Consider the following 18,406-nt stretch of genomic DNA (forward strand, 5'->3'; position numbering starts at 1 on the left):
TTCTCTTCCCCCCCCAAGCCAATCACCCCCTTCTTTCTCCCCTCCTTTTCTCCTAACTTTGAGCCTGGTAGAAGTGGCAGTGCCTGGGAGGCCGAGCCAGTGCAGGCTCAGCCATAAAGTCACCCGCCACTTTCCGTCCCTCTTTGCTCCTGGCTTCCCAAAAGCGGAAAAGCCTGGGAAGGCCTCGTTGCTAGGAAAGCCGTTGCTAAGGGCAGTCACGTGCTCAGAACTTTCCAAGGAGAGAGAGGGAGGGGGAGAGAAGGCTCCTGTCATTGGTAAGTCCTTTCTCTGCGCATGAGCAGAAAAAAACTGTTGTACTTTGGGGGGGATTTAAATATCCCCTGTATTCTTTTTTAAAGTTTTTAGATTTTTCTGCACAGCTGGGGGGTGCCCCAAATGTGCAGGATAATCTCTTTTCCCTCCATGTGCCCCCGATCTGCGGAAATAAGTATCCACATGCAGGGGGCCATGTTGGGAATTAGATATATAGATAAGGAACCAACTGTGTGAAACAGGAGATGGGCTTCATGGGAAGGTCAATATGAATCAGTATTTTATAAGCAAAGGAAGCTGCGTAAAAATCCTTCTAAAGGTCTGCCACAGACTGTTTAACATAGCATCAAGAGTCCCAGTGCCTGGGCCAAAAAGAACCTCTGTCTCTCCAGCTCACAGTGGCCCTTATGTGACACAGCAGTATGGTGTAAGGCTCTTTTCAATACATGGAGTAGGTGGAGGGGCAGCACTGACCATCCTAAACCTCACAGAGCAGGATCTCTGCTCCAAATATGTCCTTAGTGTGGTGTCTTCGGAAAAGACATATGTGAATCGCCACATTCACTTTCAGTGTTAAGCTCGAGACAAGGAAAGCTCCTCCGAGCTAACTTATCATTGGCCGCTCCACAGCAGCGACCAATCAAAACGGGACTAATTCCCTGTGAGGGAAGAACATTCATTGGTCCTTATCTACACAACATCATTGGTTGTTATCTGCAAGTAGGCGTGGCTACGTTAGCCCGGGAACGTTTAAAAGAAGCCTAACTCCCAATGTATACCCTTGACCGAAGAACGGTACACTCCTTCTATCTGGGATGGCCGTCCTCTTCCACCGAGCGCGCAGCTTCGGGAGGGACGCCCATGGAGCGGTGAGGGAGGTAGGGGACACCCGCCTAGCCAGCCAGATCAGCCGAATCAACCCTGGCGATCAATGGGGTGGCAATACCACCCTGAACACGCCCGATCTCGTCTGATCTCGGTGACAGATGTCGCAGCCAGATCGCCCTCACATCCAACTCCCAATGTAAATCTGTTCTGGTTTTGACTGATTGCAAGCGCTTGTTCGTACCTACAATAAAGCTGTTCACTTTGTTGAAATCACTCTCCGGATCTTTGTTAGCGGCGATCTAACACTTAGCCTCATGCCACTGAGGATTTACAGTCCACCTCTGAGGCCGTTTTCCATCTCCTCAGACTCGGTGAGATCATCGATGGAATATGAAGATATTCAGTATGAGAAGAACGGCCGAAACAAGTCAAGCAAAATCCTCGCTTGACATGAATCACGGAAGCTTAACAGAATAACGAAAATGGATCTCATCTTAAGACTTCCACCCCTGGAGCGGAGTCAATTTCGAAAACGAATACGCATCAGAAAAGTAAATAGAAAAAATAGACTTTGAAACACTGAAATATAATTAGAAAGGGATGTTCGTACTCACCCTCTACTTGCTCACTGTTGGAAGAGAAAACACAAAGGAGATCAAGGCACGCTCAGATTCATTAGATGCTACTTAACTTATATCAGTTGATGAATTCTGTCACATACATGCTGCCTTATGTCAGTTTTCATCCTTCAACCCTTAGTTGTTGTCAGAATAAATGATGGGATTACTTCATAAATCAGGCTCAGAGACTGCCTGTTGCATGATATACCCCATGCCAAAAAGAGCAGTCCTCCTTCTGTTAAAACACTAACCTGGGCTTCAGATCTTAAACTCTCCCCATAAGACACAACATGTTAACATCTGAAGCAATCATCCACTGTCACTGAAATTTTAACATCCCCTATTCTTCCACTACCACCTGATTCTTCTGTTCTGTCCTGGGGCCACTAAAAAAAAATTCCCTCACCCCGTTGTCATCTGTATAGCATCCAATCCCCCAGGGGTAATTTCCTCCAGGAGTGCACAGGAGCAGAGCTCTGGCAGTAAGGAGCCCAGGGGGCGGGCACATGCAAGAAGCCCCGCCCCCTGCTCCCAGCAGCCCTCAGTCGGGCCACAAGGACCAAGAAGCAGCCAGGTAGGTTGCAGAGCCCCCCCCCCACCCGGCCTGCCTTCAGGTACAAGCTCTCCCTCATCTGTGAGGGCAGATCTGCACGTCCCCCCCCCAAATAGCTAGCAATCCAAAAGCCAAAACAGGCAAGTGAGAGGAGAGAGGAGAAGAGAGATTGGATTTATACCCTGCCCTTCACTACCCAAAGGTGTCTTAGAGCGGCTTACAAACTCCTTTCCCTTCCCCTCCCCACAACAGACACCCTGTGAGGTAGGTGGGGCTGAGAGAGCTCTGACAGAAACTGCTCTTTTTCAAGAACAGCTCTTATCAGAACTACGGCTTGACCAAGGTCATCCAGCCAGGTGCAAATGGAGGAGTGGGGAATCAAACCCGGTTCTCCCAGATTAGAGTCCGCGCACTTAACCACTACCCCAAACTGGCTCTCTTTAAGACCAAGTTTTATTCAGGTACAAGCTCTCCCTCCTCTGCAAGGACAGACCTGCACATTCCCCCACCCCCCCAATAGCTAGCAATCCAAAAGAGTCAGTGGAGCCTGAGCGGTGGGTGTTGCCTTCTGACACATAGTAGCATGAATATGAAACTCTGCTCGAAAGAAATTGCCCTTTCTTGTGGGGTTCTTTATTTAGGTGACATGCAAAGCCATCCTAAGCAGGGTTTGACCCTTGATTTAGGACTGTACTGTAACAATGGCATCCTAAGAACACTTTTCTTGGGAGTCCCAGTGAGTCAACATGAGTAGGATTCTGAAAAGATCTGCTTGGGATTGCTCTCCTCTGTTACTTATGGAAAGACTTATTTGGCCAAGAACGTCAGTGTTTAATGTTTTCTTCCATTAACTTGGTCTTAAAGGTGCCACTGAACTGTTATGGATGGCTAGCTATTGGGGGGGGGGGACGTGCAGATCTGCCCTCACAGAGGAGGGAGAGCTTGTACCTGAATAAAACTTGGTCTTAAAGGTGCCACTGGACTGTTATGGATGGCTAGCTATTGGGGGGGACATGCAGATCTGCCCTCGCAGAGGAGGGAGAGCTTGTACCTGAATAAAACTTGGTCTTAAAGGTGCCACTGGACTGTTTTGGATTGCTATCTGGGGGGGGTTGCTCTGCAACTTACCTGGCTGCTTCTTGCTCTGACTGAGGGCTGCTGGGAGCAGGGGGTGGGGCTTGTTGCATGTGCCCTGCCCCTGGGCTCTTTACTGCCGGAGCTCCGCTCCTGTGCGCTCCTGCAGGAAATGACCCCTGCTGGTAAGTATCCCCATCCCCCACCGGTTGCCAGGAGGGACCTAGCGACCCTAGACATAACATTAGTTGGGCTTTGTCCTCATTGCCCGGGGGGTGTGTGTGTTCCCCCTAATTTGACAGCCCACAGAAATGATCAATCACACAGATCTGTTTCAACTTACACTTCTTCGGTGTCAGACATGTTGGCAGTAGGTTTCTAGACAAAAGAACAAAATGAAGGGCAGAGTAAGTGTCATTTTACGCATGCTCATGTGTATATCAGCCACAGCTGGACTGACATTCAATCCTGAAAAAAATGACATCTGATCCTCTAGTAGAGGCACAACCCCCCTCCCCCCATAACATTTCTACTTGTAGAGCAAGGGCAATTTCATTAATTGAAAAGAAAATCATTTTAACAGTACAATTCATGCATTTAAGAATAAGAAGAGGAGATTGGATTTATACCCCACCCTTCACTACCCAGAGGAGTCTCAGAGCGGCTTACAAACTCCTTTCCCTTCCCCTCCCCACAACAGACACCCTGTGAGGTAGAAGAAGAGGAGGAGAATGGATTTATAGCCCGCCCTTCACTACCCAAAGGAGTCTCAGAGCGGCTTACAAACTCCTTTCCCTTCCCCTCCCCACAACAGACCCCCTGTGAGGTAGAAGAAGAAGAAGAGATTGGATTTATACCCTGCCCTTTACTACCCAAAGGTGTCTCAGAGTGGCTTACAAGCACCTTTCCCTTCCCCGCCCCACAACAGACGCCCTGAGTGGTCGGTGGGGCTGAGAGAACTCTTGACAGAAACTGCTCTTTTTCAAGAACAGCTCTTATCAGAACTACGGCTTGACCAAGGTCATCCAGCCAGGTGCAAGTGGAGGAGTGGGGAATCAAACCCGGTTCTCCCAGATTACAGTCCACACACTTAACCACTACACCCCCCCAAAAAAAATCAATCTTTTAACACGATACTGGTCTATCATTTGCCAGGGAAAAAACCATCATTCCAACCAACTCTATAGTATTTAATTTTCAGTGACTTTCAGTAGAGATTAGATACCTGAGGCTGTGGTCCTCAGGACCACGAAGGAATACTTGTAGAGCAAACCTGAAGCCGCGTTGAAGTCTGTGGGCTTAGAAGGGTGTAACTCCATTTAGGATTACACTGTTATACAACCAATATCTGCCCTAGAAGGAATAAAATCAGGGCTATACTATGACATTAATGTATTTGAGCAGGTAGATCCCCTAGATTGTTGAAGTAATTATCCTGACTTGTCAACAGTTCAGTCATTTTCCTATATTAATGCCATTGTTTATTATTAACCATAAATACAATTGTGCATCCATTTTTAAGGTACACAGTGCTTTATAAGTCCTTTAACATTTGTTCTCAGAAAAAGTCCTGTGAGTAGGTTTATAGATACGGAAACTGAGGATGGGAGAGGTGGGACTGCTGCCTAAAGAGATTAAGTCAAACAGAATAGAGGGCCAACAATAAAAACGTAATGTATATAATATAAAAAGATACATGTATTTATTAGCAAAGAACAATTTTACTGAGATGCTTTGGCTAAACAATCGTTGGAAAGGCACTTTCTGGACCAGAAATTATCATCAGTGAAATATCATTTGGCATGTGATTGCATCTTTGGAGGCCTCATTTATACTTTTATTCTGTGGTTTAACTTTGGAACAATTCTCTTCTGGTCCATCTTGTATCCATGTTGCATAATTGTATGATTGCATTGTGATATAAGCCAATTTGTTCCTTGCTGTGTTTGACCTCTGAAGAAGGTCTATACAGGCCGAAACGCATCAGGTCAGGTCCACTGGCCCTTGTGTGTAAGATTTTGGTACTTTTAGGTCCCGGTCACAAGTGCCGGGAAACGCGGGGGGAGGCATGGTGATTTGCACCGTTGCAATTTGATGTGCCCCAACAAGATCAGATTCGACAGGGTTGTTTCCTTCGGCGGGGGTTTTCCGGCACGCTCCAACCAGGAAGCAGGGACACAAGAGGAGCACGGTGGAGCGATCACACGGAGAGCGTCCGGCTGCAGCCCGTCACAACCAGTTGATAATAGATTTTCCCGGGTACTTTTAAACTCCGCTTCTTTGGCTGACTGCTACAGGTTGCTGACGGGTGCAGGACGCTGGCCAGATGTGTCCGTTTGATCGCGCCAGTAAGATCCAGCTGGCATTTGTGAGTAAAGGTAAGGGTAAAGGTTCCCTTGCTCGAAAGCCAGTCGAATCCGACTCTAGGGCTGCGGTGCTCATCTCCGTTTCAAAGCCGAAGAGCCAGCGCTGTCCGAAGATGTTTCCGTGGTCATGTGGCCGGCATGACTAAACACCAAGGCGCACAGAACACTGTTACCTTCCCACCGAAGCAGTACCTATTTATCTACTTGCAATTTCTTGCTTTTGAACTGCTAGGTTGGCCGGAGCTGGAACTAGAGATGGGAGCTCACTCCATCATGTGGCACCCGGGTCTCGAACTGCTGAACTACTGACCTTCCACAGCCTGCAGTTCAGCGCCTTAACCACTTGAGGCACCCCATGGCAAATTCTGCATGTGATCGGGGCCTTAAATGAGGTGTGATGGGACCCTTATATGTTTTTTTAAATTCTTTGCTAACAAATACATGTATCTTTTTACATTATATACATAAAGTTTTTATTGTTGGCCCTCTCTTCTGTTTGACTTACGTCTTTAGGTTCTGGTTCCCAGGTTTCAGGGTTAAGTTCCCTCACCCCTTTTTTGTCCCTGGTGGTGGGACTGCTTACACGGGAGGGGACTGAGGCTTTAGCGTGCGTGGCCCATTGGGCATCACTACTCCTCTTTGCTGCATGGACAGTAAATGCATATGGCAAGCATTAATTGCAAAGGTTACAACCAGCCTCGCATTTATGTAAAAGGAAATAAGAGAAGATAGCCTCAGATCAGCAGCAAATTCACTTATAAGGTGAAATATGGGGAAATGCCAGAAATCAGAGGATTATTTGCACAAAGGTATCTGGTCACGTTCCTGGGATCCCAGATCACCGCAGACTGTGACAGCAGCCATGAAATTAAAAGACGCCTGCTCCTTGGGAGGAAAGCGAAGGCGAACCTAAACAGCATGATAAAAAGTAGAGACATCACCCTGCCAACAAAAGTCCGCATGGTCAAAGCAATGGTATTCCCAGTAGTCATGTATGGCTGCGAGAGTTGGACTATAAGGAAGGCCGAGTGCCGAAGAATAGATTCTTTTGAACTATGGTGCTGGAGAAGACTCTTGAGAGTCCCTTGGACTGCAAGAAGATCAAATCAGTCAATCCTAAAAGAAATCAACCCTGACTGTTCCCTGGAAGGCCAGATACTGAAGCTGAAGCTCAGATACTTTTGCCACCAAATGAGAAGGGAGCACTCACTGGAGAAGACCCTGATGCTGGGAAAGACTGAAGGTCAAAGAAGACGGAGACGGCAAAGGAGGAGATGGTTAGACAGTGTCATGAAATTGAGCAAACTTCAGAGGACGGTGGAAGACAGGAAGGCCTGGCGTGATCTAGTCCATGGGGTCGCGAAGAGTCGGACTCAACTGTGCGACTGAACAACAACAACAATCTGGTTAGCTCTTGTATTTACTGCAGCCAGATTTCATACCCCCATAAGTTCTTGAAAAAGCTGGGAACATTAAAGGCTTTTGTTCTCTCTTCAAAGCAATGGTTTCCCCAGCCCTTGGTAGCTGTAAAAGCCATGGCTCCATTGTAAGCAGCAGTGAACACCACAGAGCACCTGGCCAGTGGCCCCATTTTCCTGCCTTTGATCACAAAGTAGAATCTTGTGTGTTGCAGAATGTCGATCTTCCCCTCCGTCCCAAAAAGGAGCAGCAGTTTCAGGTAACGGTACACTGCGATAGACCTCTTTGGTGACTCCAAGCAATGCCTTTGCAGAACTATTTTTAAGGCGTTAGAAAACACAAGGAGGTCACAGATGAACTCTCCAGAAGGGGCTTCGTCCAGCCTCCACCCAGTCCATGATAGATGAGGCTTAAATTAGAAAACAAGGCTCCTCCCCAGGAAACCCAAGCCTTGACTTGACTTCATTACTCAGCTGATATGTGAGAGGCGTCTTGAAGGAACAAGTAGATGGATGCGCATCCTAAAGGAACATCTGCAGCTGACAAGGTTTCTATTTCAGAAGGGTATATTAATCCCAGAGGCCACAGTCCTGCCATATAAGGAATCCAACCCAGCAACCCATAGCAACACTTCATGATATAATGTAAACACCAAGAAGGGTGTGTGCTTACATAGCCTATACCGCTGTGCTGTGAGGCTCTGCATGTTCCAGTCATAAAACCCTAACAACAGGCAGGCGGACAATATTTTGGGTCTCTGGGATGGGGTGATACAGCTGCTCCATAGTGGAGAGAAAGGCAATAAAATCCACAAAGGACCTTTCGGGATGAATTATTCCCACAAGGGTTCCTGTGGGACTGTTGACCACTATATTCTCTTTACCCTTTGAGTAGTTCCTACGCCTGGAGTGAGTCTTCCTTAGAAACAAAGGAAAAATAGAGCAAAGGTATTTCATTGTCCTACTAGGGCTGCAGTCACACGGAAAACAGGTGGATTTTCCAGGCGCGACCTCACCGGCACATCTGGGAAGCGTAGTGCTTCCGTGGCACAACCGAGGCTTCCCGCCGAAAATGCGCAGCGAAAAACTAGTACCTCGGAGGTACTAGTTTCCGGAAACCGCGGGGCAAGGGCGGGCGTCTGATCGCGTTTCCGGTGGCATCCGGAGCCCCCCCCATGCCCCCCTGCGAAAAAGGGTTTTTTTCCTCCCAAGTCTCCGTGGATGCGCACACGCACCCAACGGAGCATGCGCATTTGTCGTATACACACAAAAAGAAAACCAGTTTGCCGCACCGCGTGCTTCTTCGTTGCGCACAGGCGTATCCTGTGATCGGCACCTCTCCCTACCCACGGAACCTCCACGGTACCTCCACAGGACCTCCACAGGAGGTCTGATTGCTTAACCACACGTTAGTTTGCCCCAGGGCAAACAGCCACGCTTCCCCCCCCGCAGTTTCCTGCCCGTGTGACCGCAGCCTAGGGTAGCCAGGTCTGGGTTGGAAAATACCTGGAAACTTTGGGGGTGAAGCCAGGAGAGGGCGGGGTTTGGGGAGGGGAGGGGCCTCGGCATGGTACAATGCCATAGAGTCCACCCTTCACAGCAGCCATTTTCTCCAGGGGAGCTGATCTCTGACAGCTGGAGATCAGTTGTAAAAGCGAGAGATCCCCAGGCCCCACCTGGAGGCTGGCAACCCTATGTTCTACTGGTGTAATTCTGTGGAAGCCAAAGACCATTTTAAGTGCATTTGAAGCTGTGGAGTGTTGCTGGCTCCTAATTTATTCGTCACTGGCAGAAATTGGCCAGAGCCTTGCCTATCAACTCTTCTATTGTTGGACAAACAGTTTTTTGGGGAAAGTAACTACGTATATGTGGGAAGAGACTCTGTTCCTCAAAATTGCTGATAATCAGAAAGACGAATAGCTTAAAAGTTTGTTTATGTTTATGTTTATGACTGCGTTTTGATAGGGCTGATAGACTAGACTGCATTGGTTTGGATTCATTGGATCCATGCTGTTAACGGCAGAGCCTTAGTCCAGCACAAGGAGGAGTCTTCCTTCATGTTACAAGAGGCAAAAGGTTTTTCCAGTTGTAGAAGACTCCTTGTGTTGGAGGATCACTTTGCTATTAGCCAAATATAGGGTTGCCAAGTCCTACCTGTCGCTGCAGCGGGGGACTCCCGGCTTGCTCCTGGAGTGTGTGCGCACGCCGCAACCACATCACCCGGAAGTGACACGACCACGGCGGGCACGCTGGGGGTGGGGCCACGACCATCCGAGGGAAAACCATAGAGTTTTCCCTCGGATGACCGTGGCCCCGCCCCCAGCGTGCCCGGCATCGTCCCATCACTTCCGGGTGACGTGCACGTCGCGTACTTTCGGGGTGGGGTTCCCCCGGGGCCCGATCCGCCGGCAGCGGGGAACAGGCATCTGGGGCGGGGGTTTCCCCGTCCCCCGGGGGACTTGGCAAGCTTAGCCAAATGGATCCACAGTAACCCATTTATTTTTATCAATTAGAAATATTTTCTCAGTCATCACCATTTTTAAGAGAGCCAGTGCAAGGTTCCAAGAGAGACTTCATTCAATTGCTTCTTCTTCTTCCCTTTGCCGGTTGGCACCATGTATGACAAGGCAGCACTGAACAGAGATTCCAAAATGGTGGGCCGTGAGAGCCAATAGAGAGCGCTGGGAACTGAAGAGAACAAAGCATGCTTCACTTTGAGATTAGGAACTGAAAATGACAAGGGATTTTATGACGTGACAAAATGGTACACCGTCTTTCATCAAGGGTCGTTCCAAGATGGTATGAAACATGCATTGCACAAAAGCTGACTAGCGCCGTTGCTCTATTCTTGGGAAGTTGCTCTTTGGGTAATGTCCAAGAAGCCTGTGTGCCATAACATTTCAAGCACCATCTCAGATGGATTAAAAGAGTTTGAAAGTGCACTTAAGGCCTATGGTGGCATATTTTGGACCAAACTGATGCCTACAAATTCCACCACCGCCCCCTACATCACTACTTAAGGTCAGTCCTGATCACAAACTTCTAGTCTAAAAATACCCCTGGGCAGTAATACAACACAAAAGAGTAATATTATAGGAAGACTGTGAAAGTACAAATTGAAAGTACAAGATGTCAAACTGAAATATAATCAAAAAGTCAATGGTAAACAATCCCAGTTTCTCACCATAGCATGAAAGCATCCACATGAATATGGAATGAAACTGGACAATTGATCTGCACATGTAAACTGGGCTCAAAATGGGGGAGTGTATGCATATTTTATTCTGGCCTTTATTGTTACTGATGTTATAGCACTGCAGCAGCGCTTAGTTTTAGGGTGATTCTACATCTGGCATCTGCTCCACTTTTCCTCAACACTAAGGAAAAGGTGCAGGTCAAAAACACATTCAAATACCCCAGGCAGGACCGGCTCACCCACTAGGTGAACTAGGTATTTGCCTAGAGTGCTGGGCCCTGGATGGGGCGCCGAGCTGTGCCTCCCCCCCCTTGCCAAAAGCCCGCGAGCAGCTCTCCAAGTGTCAGCACTTTGCTAATTGGAGAGAGGCATCCGGTGAGCATCCCCTGCCTGGAGACAGGATCCCCCCCCCACCTCCCTCCCAAACTGCCTTCGGAAGCGGAGCATGAGAGAAATCTCTCTTCCATCTTGGAGGGCACTGCAAGAACATGTGGGGAGTGCTTGCTGGGTCTGACAGCTGCGTGGGGGGAGGCGGTGGCGGCGGTAGCAAAAGGGTGGCTGGCTCCAAAGGTCTCCAGGCCCCACCAAGAGGTTGGCATCTGTGCCACAAGGCAACCTCGCCTAGGGCGCAGAAACACCTTGAGCTGGCCCTGACCCCAGGGGCAATGCCATACTAACTGCGAAGTCACCCCTGAACAGCCATAAATCTATGCAGAAGGTAAGATACAACCCGATGGTCAAAGAAAGTGAAAGCAGCATGCAGCGTAGAGGGAAATTTCTGTTCCAACGCGGGTTTGGTAAAACAACAGAGGGAAAAGCCAATGCGGAATTGGCGTTAGTGTCAGAGAACATCCAGGCTGACAGCAGACATTAGGATTGAAAATATAGTGAGGCTCACTGATCCCTTGATACCCACAGATTACTTTTCCTAAAACCGTTTACCCATAAAAGTGACATTCCTATAGGAGATTGTGCAGTGGTGACAAATAAGGGCCCAGCTCTACGCTACACTGTTTGCAGGTCCACTCCATGTCTTGTCAGGCAGACTTGCTCAGTTAAAAGGAAGTCAGGCAGTTTGGCCCGATCTAGGCCCGATCTAGGCACGTTTTACAAACGGATTAAGGGGGCCACAGCTGTCCGGCGTTCCCCAACCGTACTCAACCCATGTTGTAACGCTTCCCTCCCGTGTTTAAAAAATACCAGGTGAAAGTGGTAGCAAACCCTGGAGAGCACATTGATCCTGCTTCCTGGACATGTGCATGCTAAAAGCCGCAAACAAGCAACACTGTTGCACCTATGCACATAGGTGCATGTCACCAGAGTGAGAGAAAAAAGCCACTTACAGCCGCGCCTTCGCCAAGGGCAGGGCAACAGTGCAAACGCTCCCTTGCGCTTCCTCGCCGGTATGCTTGCGCATCAGTCGGTGCAGTGTGACTGGGAATACCCGGAACAAGTTGTTCCAGGTCTTTTTTTGCCACAACTCCCTTGCGCTTCAAACTGGCAGTCTGACATAAGTTCACATGTCTCTCATTGTGCCATCCCAGTACCTGGCAAACAGGGAACACAGCTTCAGAGACTGCAGCCCCAACTAGCGGCACCATTTTGTATTTCCTCCTAGTAATAGCAACATAGTTACATGGCCAATCAAATTTGGTTGCATGATTACATCATAGGGTTGCAAAGTCGAAATATCTCCTTACTGGGAAACTCCCGGTCCACGGCTGTAGCGCGCGCACACCGCGCGCACGTCACCCAGAAGTGTTTTCCCTTGGATGACCGTTGCCCCGCCCCCAGTGTGCCCGGCGTGGTCGCGTCACTTCCAGGTGACACGCATGCCGGGGTGGGGTTCCCCCCAGGGCCCGATCCATTGGCGGCGGGGAACGGGCCTCTGGGGCGGGGTTTCCCCGCCCCCCAAGGGGACTTGGCAAGTCTATTATATCACTAAAGGGAAAGCTAATTTAAACACTGTACATGTGAGTGTAGGAATGGAATCATGCTCTGCCCCCTGCTTAAGCACATTAAAGCCCATGTTGGTGCAGAGCCTACGCATGTAGAAGTAGAGTTGGTTTTTATACCCTGCTTTTCTCTACCCTAAGGAGTCTCAAAGCGGCTTACAATCGCTTTCCCCTCCTCTCCCCACAATGGTCACGTTGTGAGGTTGTAGGGTTGTCAGACCCCCCGGTCGTGGTGGGGGTTTCCCCGATTTTGGGGTCTCCAATACAGCTGGCCATCAGGGGAAGCACTGCACCTGAACAGTTCCCTCACGCATCAACGTTGTCAGCGCGATGACGCTACATGGAAGTGATGTGTTTGCAATGCTCTAGCATTTTGGTCAAAAACCTATGCAGCAACATCGCCCCCCCCAATGGCTCCCTCCCACCCCCCACCAGTCAGGTAAGTAGATCTGACAACCCTATGAGGTAGATGGGGCGAAGAGAGTTCTGAAAGAACTAAGACTGGCCCAAGGTCACCCAGCAGGCTTCGTGTGGAGCCATGGGGAATCAAACCTGATTCTCCAGACTAGAGTATGCTGCTCTTCATCGCTATACCACACTATACAAAGTACAACCATGAATGCTGCTTTTCAGGGGTTCTTGATTGAGGGTATCGTTTGTACACACACAGATTCTGTGCTGATATAAATCTTGCAGGTGGAAATGGAGCCAATAGACACTATCCGGCCCCTGTTCCATACACATAGCCTGTATGCACACAGACCATGGCTGATTTCGCACTAGAGCTGCCTCGATGTTGCGCTGCTGTTTGCCCCGATACTATCGGTCAACTTCACACCCGAAGCCGCGGGGCTGCATTTTGACTCGCGGCTTCGCCCGATTTCCCCCGCAGTTTCGTAATCCTGTTTTTTGGGGATCACGAAACTGCAGAGGAAATCGGGCGAAGCCGCGGGTCAAATGCAGCCCCATGGCTTCGGGTGTGAAATTGACCAATAGTATCGGGGCAAACGGCGGCGCAACATCGAGGCAGCTCTAGTGCGAAGTCAGCCCATGTTTATGGGGCTTCAATGTGAGGTCACTGTCATCACTTGGAATTAGGGTTTTTTTGCTCTCAGTGGCATCGTCATGTAGTCAAATTGATTAACTTAATTATGTCATTACTGTTGCTAGGAAGGAAGTGGAGGAGGACTACGTTCAAAGAAATAATGACACAAAATCTATGTACGCTGTATCTGCCCTTCTTCCAAGGATTTCAGGATGAGGTATATCGTTCCTCCGTCCGCCATTTTGTCTTCACAATAATTTTGTTAGACATTAAGCTGAAATCAGCCAATAAACTGTCAGAATTTCAACCTGGATCTTCCCTCTTAGAGTCCAGCACCAAAATGTGTTGCCATTCAGGGCTGAAAACAACAGTGAAGCAGTTTTTGGGTGCTTTTAGAAACGATTTCTGGTTTGAAAGCCTCTGTTTGCACTGGAAAATCCTCTCTTCTCAACATTCAGCTCAACCCTACCTGGGTAGAACATATCTGTTTGGATGTCTTCCACTATTTTCACTGGATCCATATTTCATGGAAGTAGGAGAAAATACAGTTCCTTCAGATTTTTCCCCCCAATTGCTTTCAGATATGGAATACATCTTCCTTAGAATATAGACCTCATTGTGTTTGGTAAATGATCTGTAAACATGGACTCATTGTGATAGAGGCTTGGAGGAGCCAGAAACTGTACAACAATGTCACATCACAACTCCAATTAGCAATGTAAGCTTCCCAAAGCTTGTCTTTTTATGTGCTGTAAAGCGCCATGCACACTGATGGCACCATATGAATTCGATGACGCCTCCTCCTTCTCCTCCTCAACAGAAATATGATATAACCATAATTATCCAAATGGCCTGAGGATATTCTAATGATATGGGTCATCACAAGTTCAACTAAACTCATTTAACACAGGAGTCCACTGACAAGGAAGGAGTATATTCAAAGATTTTGGGTTTGAATTTAAAAGTAGTAAGCAATGTTCCCTCTAAGCTGTGGAGTCCTGTGAGCAGAAATTCTACTTTGTGGGCTACTGGCATTAAAGTTGTGAGCAAGCAGTTTGGGTACTGCATAAATTAGCTTGCTCTGGAGCCCTCCTTCCTGAGCGAAGACAAAAATGTGTGAGCCGGAGGCTAAAAAGCTGTGAGCTAGCTCACACTAACTCAGCTTAGAGGGTACACTGGTAGTAAGAGAGGTAAATGGCTGTTCATTAAAACACTTTAAAAAAACAAGTATCATGAATGCATGTTTATTTTGCTACATTAGGAAAAAACTTATACTCTAAAACAGCTTAATGATCTTTTCAAAACATTCCCTGGCTTTTGACTCCTGCATAAACTGTGACCTGGTGGCTATAAAGATCACCCTTTAAACAGTGTCTTCTGGTAGAATAGTAAAATGGGAGATGTAAGTGTTCTGCTCCGTCTGGAAGTTTTACCACTTTACTCCAAATACTGGGGATAAGGCTAGCTACCAGGGCAATGCTTACAGGTAGGGGGGGGGCTTATTATTACTTTTTCAAACATGCCACAGGTGAATTCTAGCACTCAAAACTGGTGGGCTCTTCTTGTAGCAGGAACTCCTTTGCATATCAGGCGACACACCCCTAATGTAGCCAATCCTCCAAGAGCTTACAGAGCTCTTCTTACAGGGGCTACTGTGAGCTCTTGGAGGACTGGCTACATTAGGGGTGTGTCGCCTGATATGCAAAGGAGTTCCTGCTACAAAAAGAGTGCACAACTCTCTCTCTCTCCCCCCCCCCTCCCGTTTGTCTGTCTGTCTGTCTTTGGAAAAAGAGATGCCGGAATTCTCAAGAGGGAAATGAAGTTTTCAATCTGTTTGTTTATTTATTTATTTATTCAATTTATACCCCACCCTGCCCGCCAGAGCAGGCTCAGGGTCGCTTACATAAAAGTCAAACACATAAAATAATAATTATAAAACAATCATAAAATCTGAACAAATATTGAAGAAGAAGAAGAGGAGGAGGAGGAGGAGGAGATTGGATTTATACCCCGCCCTTCACTTGGAGTCTCAGAGCGGCTTACAAACTCCTCTCCCTTCCCCTCCCCACAACAGACACCCTGTGAGGTGGGTGGGGCTGAGAGAACTCTGACACAAACTGCTCTTTTTCAAGAACAATTGAAAACTCATGAACTTTAATAAAAACATTTTTAAAAGAATTTTGTCAAAGAGGTTCCAGAACTCCGTTCCAGCGCATTCCCCCAGGGGAAAAAAAAGCCCTGGTTCCAAGGGTATGCCCTCTGCATTATCCATTTACATCCCTTTCAAACCTGTTCAGCTACCAAAATTTCTAACTAAGAGTTGTGAGAATTGTCAGTTTGTGACCGGACTAGGAACACCCAGTAAAGAATCTCAGATCAAGGCAGGCTCAGCTGCACAAACAAACCAAAAGTAAGCATTTATTATTTTTTTTAGGAATGCCAACAAAACATCACATAACAACCTATGAAAATACACTTTGTACTGTCGCAGAAGAGGCACTTAGTACATCCTGTATGTCTTTGCACAATCCGTAACACTGCAAGGGGCAGTGCAATACAGACACCAGGGGCAATAAAATCTCTCGGGGCAGACGGTCTGTCTTTCATTCCCAGGGCTCCGAGAGCGTGATAAGAAACCCAGCTTCAGGCTGATTTCAATGTCTGTGCCTTGGCTCGAAGGAAGCTCAGCTTCTTGAGCGATCTGAGGCAGGGAATTCTTTGGAACGCATTACACACCCTGCTCTGTCAGATGTCACGGTTTGCTGATCTCCAAGAAACAGTAGGAGACTTACCCTTTAAAAATAGTTTACGACAGAAGTTGGCTTTGTGTCACTTTAAAACACAATTTCCTGGTGCTAGCTGACTATTGATTAAGTTTTTAACTATTGGGTGTTTGTTACATGTAAACAAAATAGCAACAGCACCAACAGTTATTAGACAGCTGCACTTTTTCTGCAATTCAAATAACTCTCCTAAAATTCAGATAAATCAATTTCTTTTTGGTCCCCTATGAAGGGAAGAAATTACAAGTCAATGTTCGATACTGAGCCAAATTGAAGCAGACAGAGAGGATCATGATTCTATCACATAAATCCACCAACCTGTCTCTCTTTCTGCTCTAAACTATAATGTTCCTTTTTTTTTTTGGCCCAAATCTATTCCAAATTCTGGCTTAAAAAGCACAGTCCCTGTCTCCCGAGGAGCTTCTTAACAGCTGAGAATGTACCCATCTTCCTCTTGATAGATTGAATTCACTCCTCACACCTCGGAGACCATTTATGAAAATAGCCTTCCACCTATCAATCATTCCCTCTCCTTGGCCATACAAGGGAGGTGAGACAGCAACAGTATGAGAGGAAGACAGAGAAAGAAAATGGACATGAGTGGAGGAGCAGGCCTAGCAGGTCCAGCTAGCAATCTAGGGGTGGGGTGAAGAAACAACTGTTAAGGCACCCATCTATCACTTGACAGATGGATCCATTCCCTTGACAGGATCTGTAGCCAATCTGAAATATCTAACAGCATCTAGTATATAGTTCTTGACACTTATTCCATCTTCTTTCTCTCCTGGACCTTGCGGAACTCTTTTTGAACCATTTAGATGGGCTGAAATGTGATTCGGTATCGGGAATCAAGAAACCCAACAGCCAGATGGTTTTTGTTTAATCACTGTCGTTGTTGTTTTAAAGCCAAGCTGCTCATTCCTAATCCCATCCATCGGTGGCCCTGGCTTCTGATGCTCTGCTTGTCTCCCAGCACAGAATTTCCTACAAATAAAGAGGCCTTGGAAACCAAGCCTATCTCCATCCCCTTTCACAGAGCCACACCCACTGCTGGAACACTTGGTGACGTTTCTGCTAAGATTTTGGCTGGAAAGGGGTGTTGAAGGTGTGTGTGTGTGTATATGTGTGCGAAAATCTTCTGTACATACAAATAAATGCATCAGTAGATCAGTAGAAATAACATTACATTACATTACACATTTAACTTATATACCGCTTCTTCCCGAGGGCTCGGAGTGGTTTACAAAGTGTTCAGTGTTAGCGCTGTGTCTACCTGCTGCGGTGGCTCAAGTGGTTAAGACGCTGAACTGCAGGCTGTGGAAGGTCGGTAGTTCAGCAGTTCGAGACCGAGCTGCCGCGTGATGGAGTGAGCTCCCGTCTCTAGTTCCAGCTCCTGCCAACCTAGCAGTTCGAAAGCGAGAGATTGCAAGTAGATAAATAGGTACCACTTCGGTGGGAAGGTAACAGCGTTTCGTGCGCCTTGGTATTTAGTCATGCCGGCCACATGACCACGGAAACGTCTTCGGACAGCGCTGGCTCTTCGGCTTTGAAACGGAGATGAGCACCGCAACCCTAGAGTCGGATTCGACTGGCTTTCGAGCAAGGGAACCTTTACCTTTACCTTTTACCATTGGTTTAGAGAATGAGTAAGAACGACATCAAGAACAGTTCTTTACTGCATGGAAGCACATTCCTGTACGCCAGAACGCTCCCCTGAGTGACAGTCTAGGCTCTCTGGTACTACAAGAAAAGAGATGGTCTCACTGCAGTCTGTAGGACAAAGAATATCACACGCGAGGGCCACAGGAAAAGCGCTGCTCTCCTCAAGAATCACCGGTTCATGTGACCTAAGAGAATATTCTTCACAGTCCCAAACATGCTGATCACAGTGAATTTGATCTCTGAAACTTCAGAGTTTGTAGAGGAGGAGATGCTGTCACTTACAGTGCCCACTTTGTAATGATGGGTGCTGCAACGGAGCATTTCATACAGTCAGTGCTATTAGTGCACTAAGAGAATGCCTCTACTTAAGCTGGCGCACAAGTCGTAGGTGCCACATGGTGGCAGCAGCCCTCATGTGCGATTGTCTTCATACTGTCACAAACAGCCAAAAAAGGTCTGCAGTGGTATTGATTGAGAAAGTTACCCAGTCCACACAGTGAGCTGCTTGCACAAACTATTTGCCATATGGGGACAGCTGTCATGCCGAGTGATTTAAATGCATAGAAGATGCAGTCCGTCCTTAATGTTGTGTGATAGCCTTGGTCCTGTTCAAGTATCATTGTCACTAATCAA

The 18,406-nt window shown here is 47.5% G+C and overlaps 1 protein-coding gene across 11 annotated transcripts in view; it reads right to left on the bottom strand.

The window, feature by feature from the left end:
- TNNT3 (troponin T type 3 (skeletal, fast)) overlaps positions 1-18,406 on the bottom strand; it is a 56,849-nt gene that overhangs the window by 36,937 nt on the left and 1,506 nt on the right. For all 11 annotated transcript variants that reach the window (XM_015425752.1, XM_015425748.1, XM_015425749.1 and 8 more), the window contains exons 2-3: positions 3,692-3,726; positions 1,716-1,729 (exon numbers count right to left, since the gene is read on the bottom strand). In XM_015425752.1, coding sequence (XP_015281238.1) covers positions 1,716-1,729; positions 3,692-3,711 — 34 coding nt within the window. In that variant the 5' untranslated portion in view covers positions 3,712-3,726. The remainder of the gene's footprint in view (positions 1-1,715; positions 1,730-3,691; positions 3,727-18,406) is intronic.

The sequence above is a fragment of the Gekko japonicus genome, unplaced genomic scaffold (assembly GCF_001447785.1).
Source record: "Gekko japonicus isolate JY-2015 unplaced genomic scaffold, Gekko_japonicus_V1.1 scaffold1792, whole genome shotgun sequence".
Taxonomy (NCBI): Eukaryota; Metazoa; Chordata; class Lepidosauria; order Squamata; family Gekkonidae; genus Gekko; species Gekko japonicus.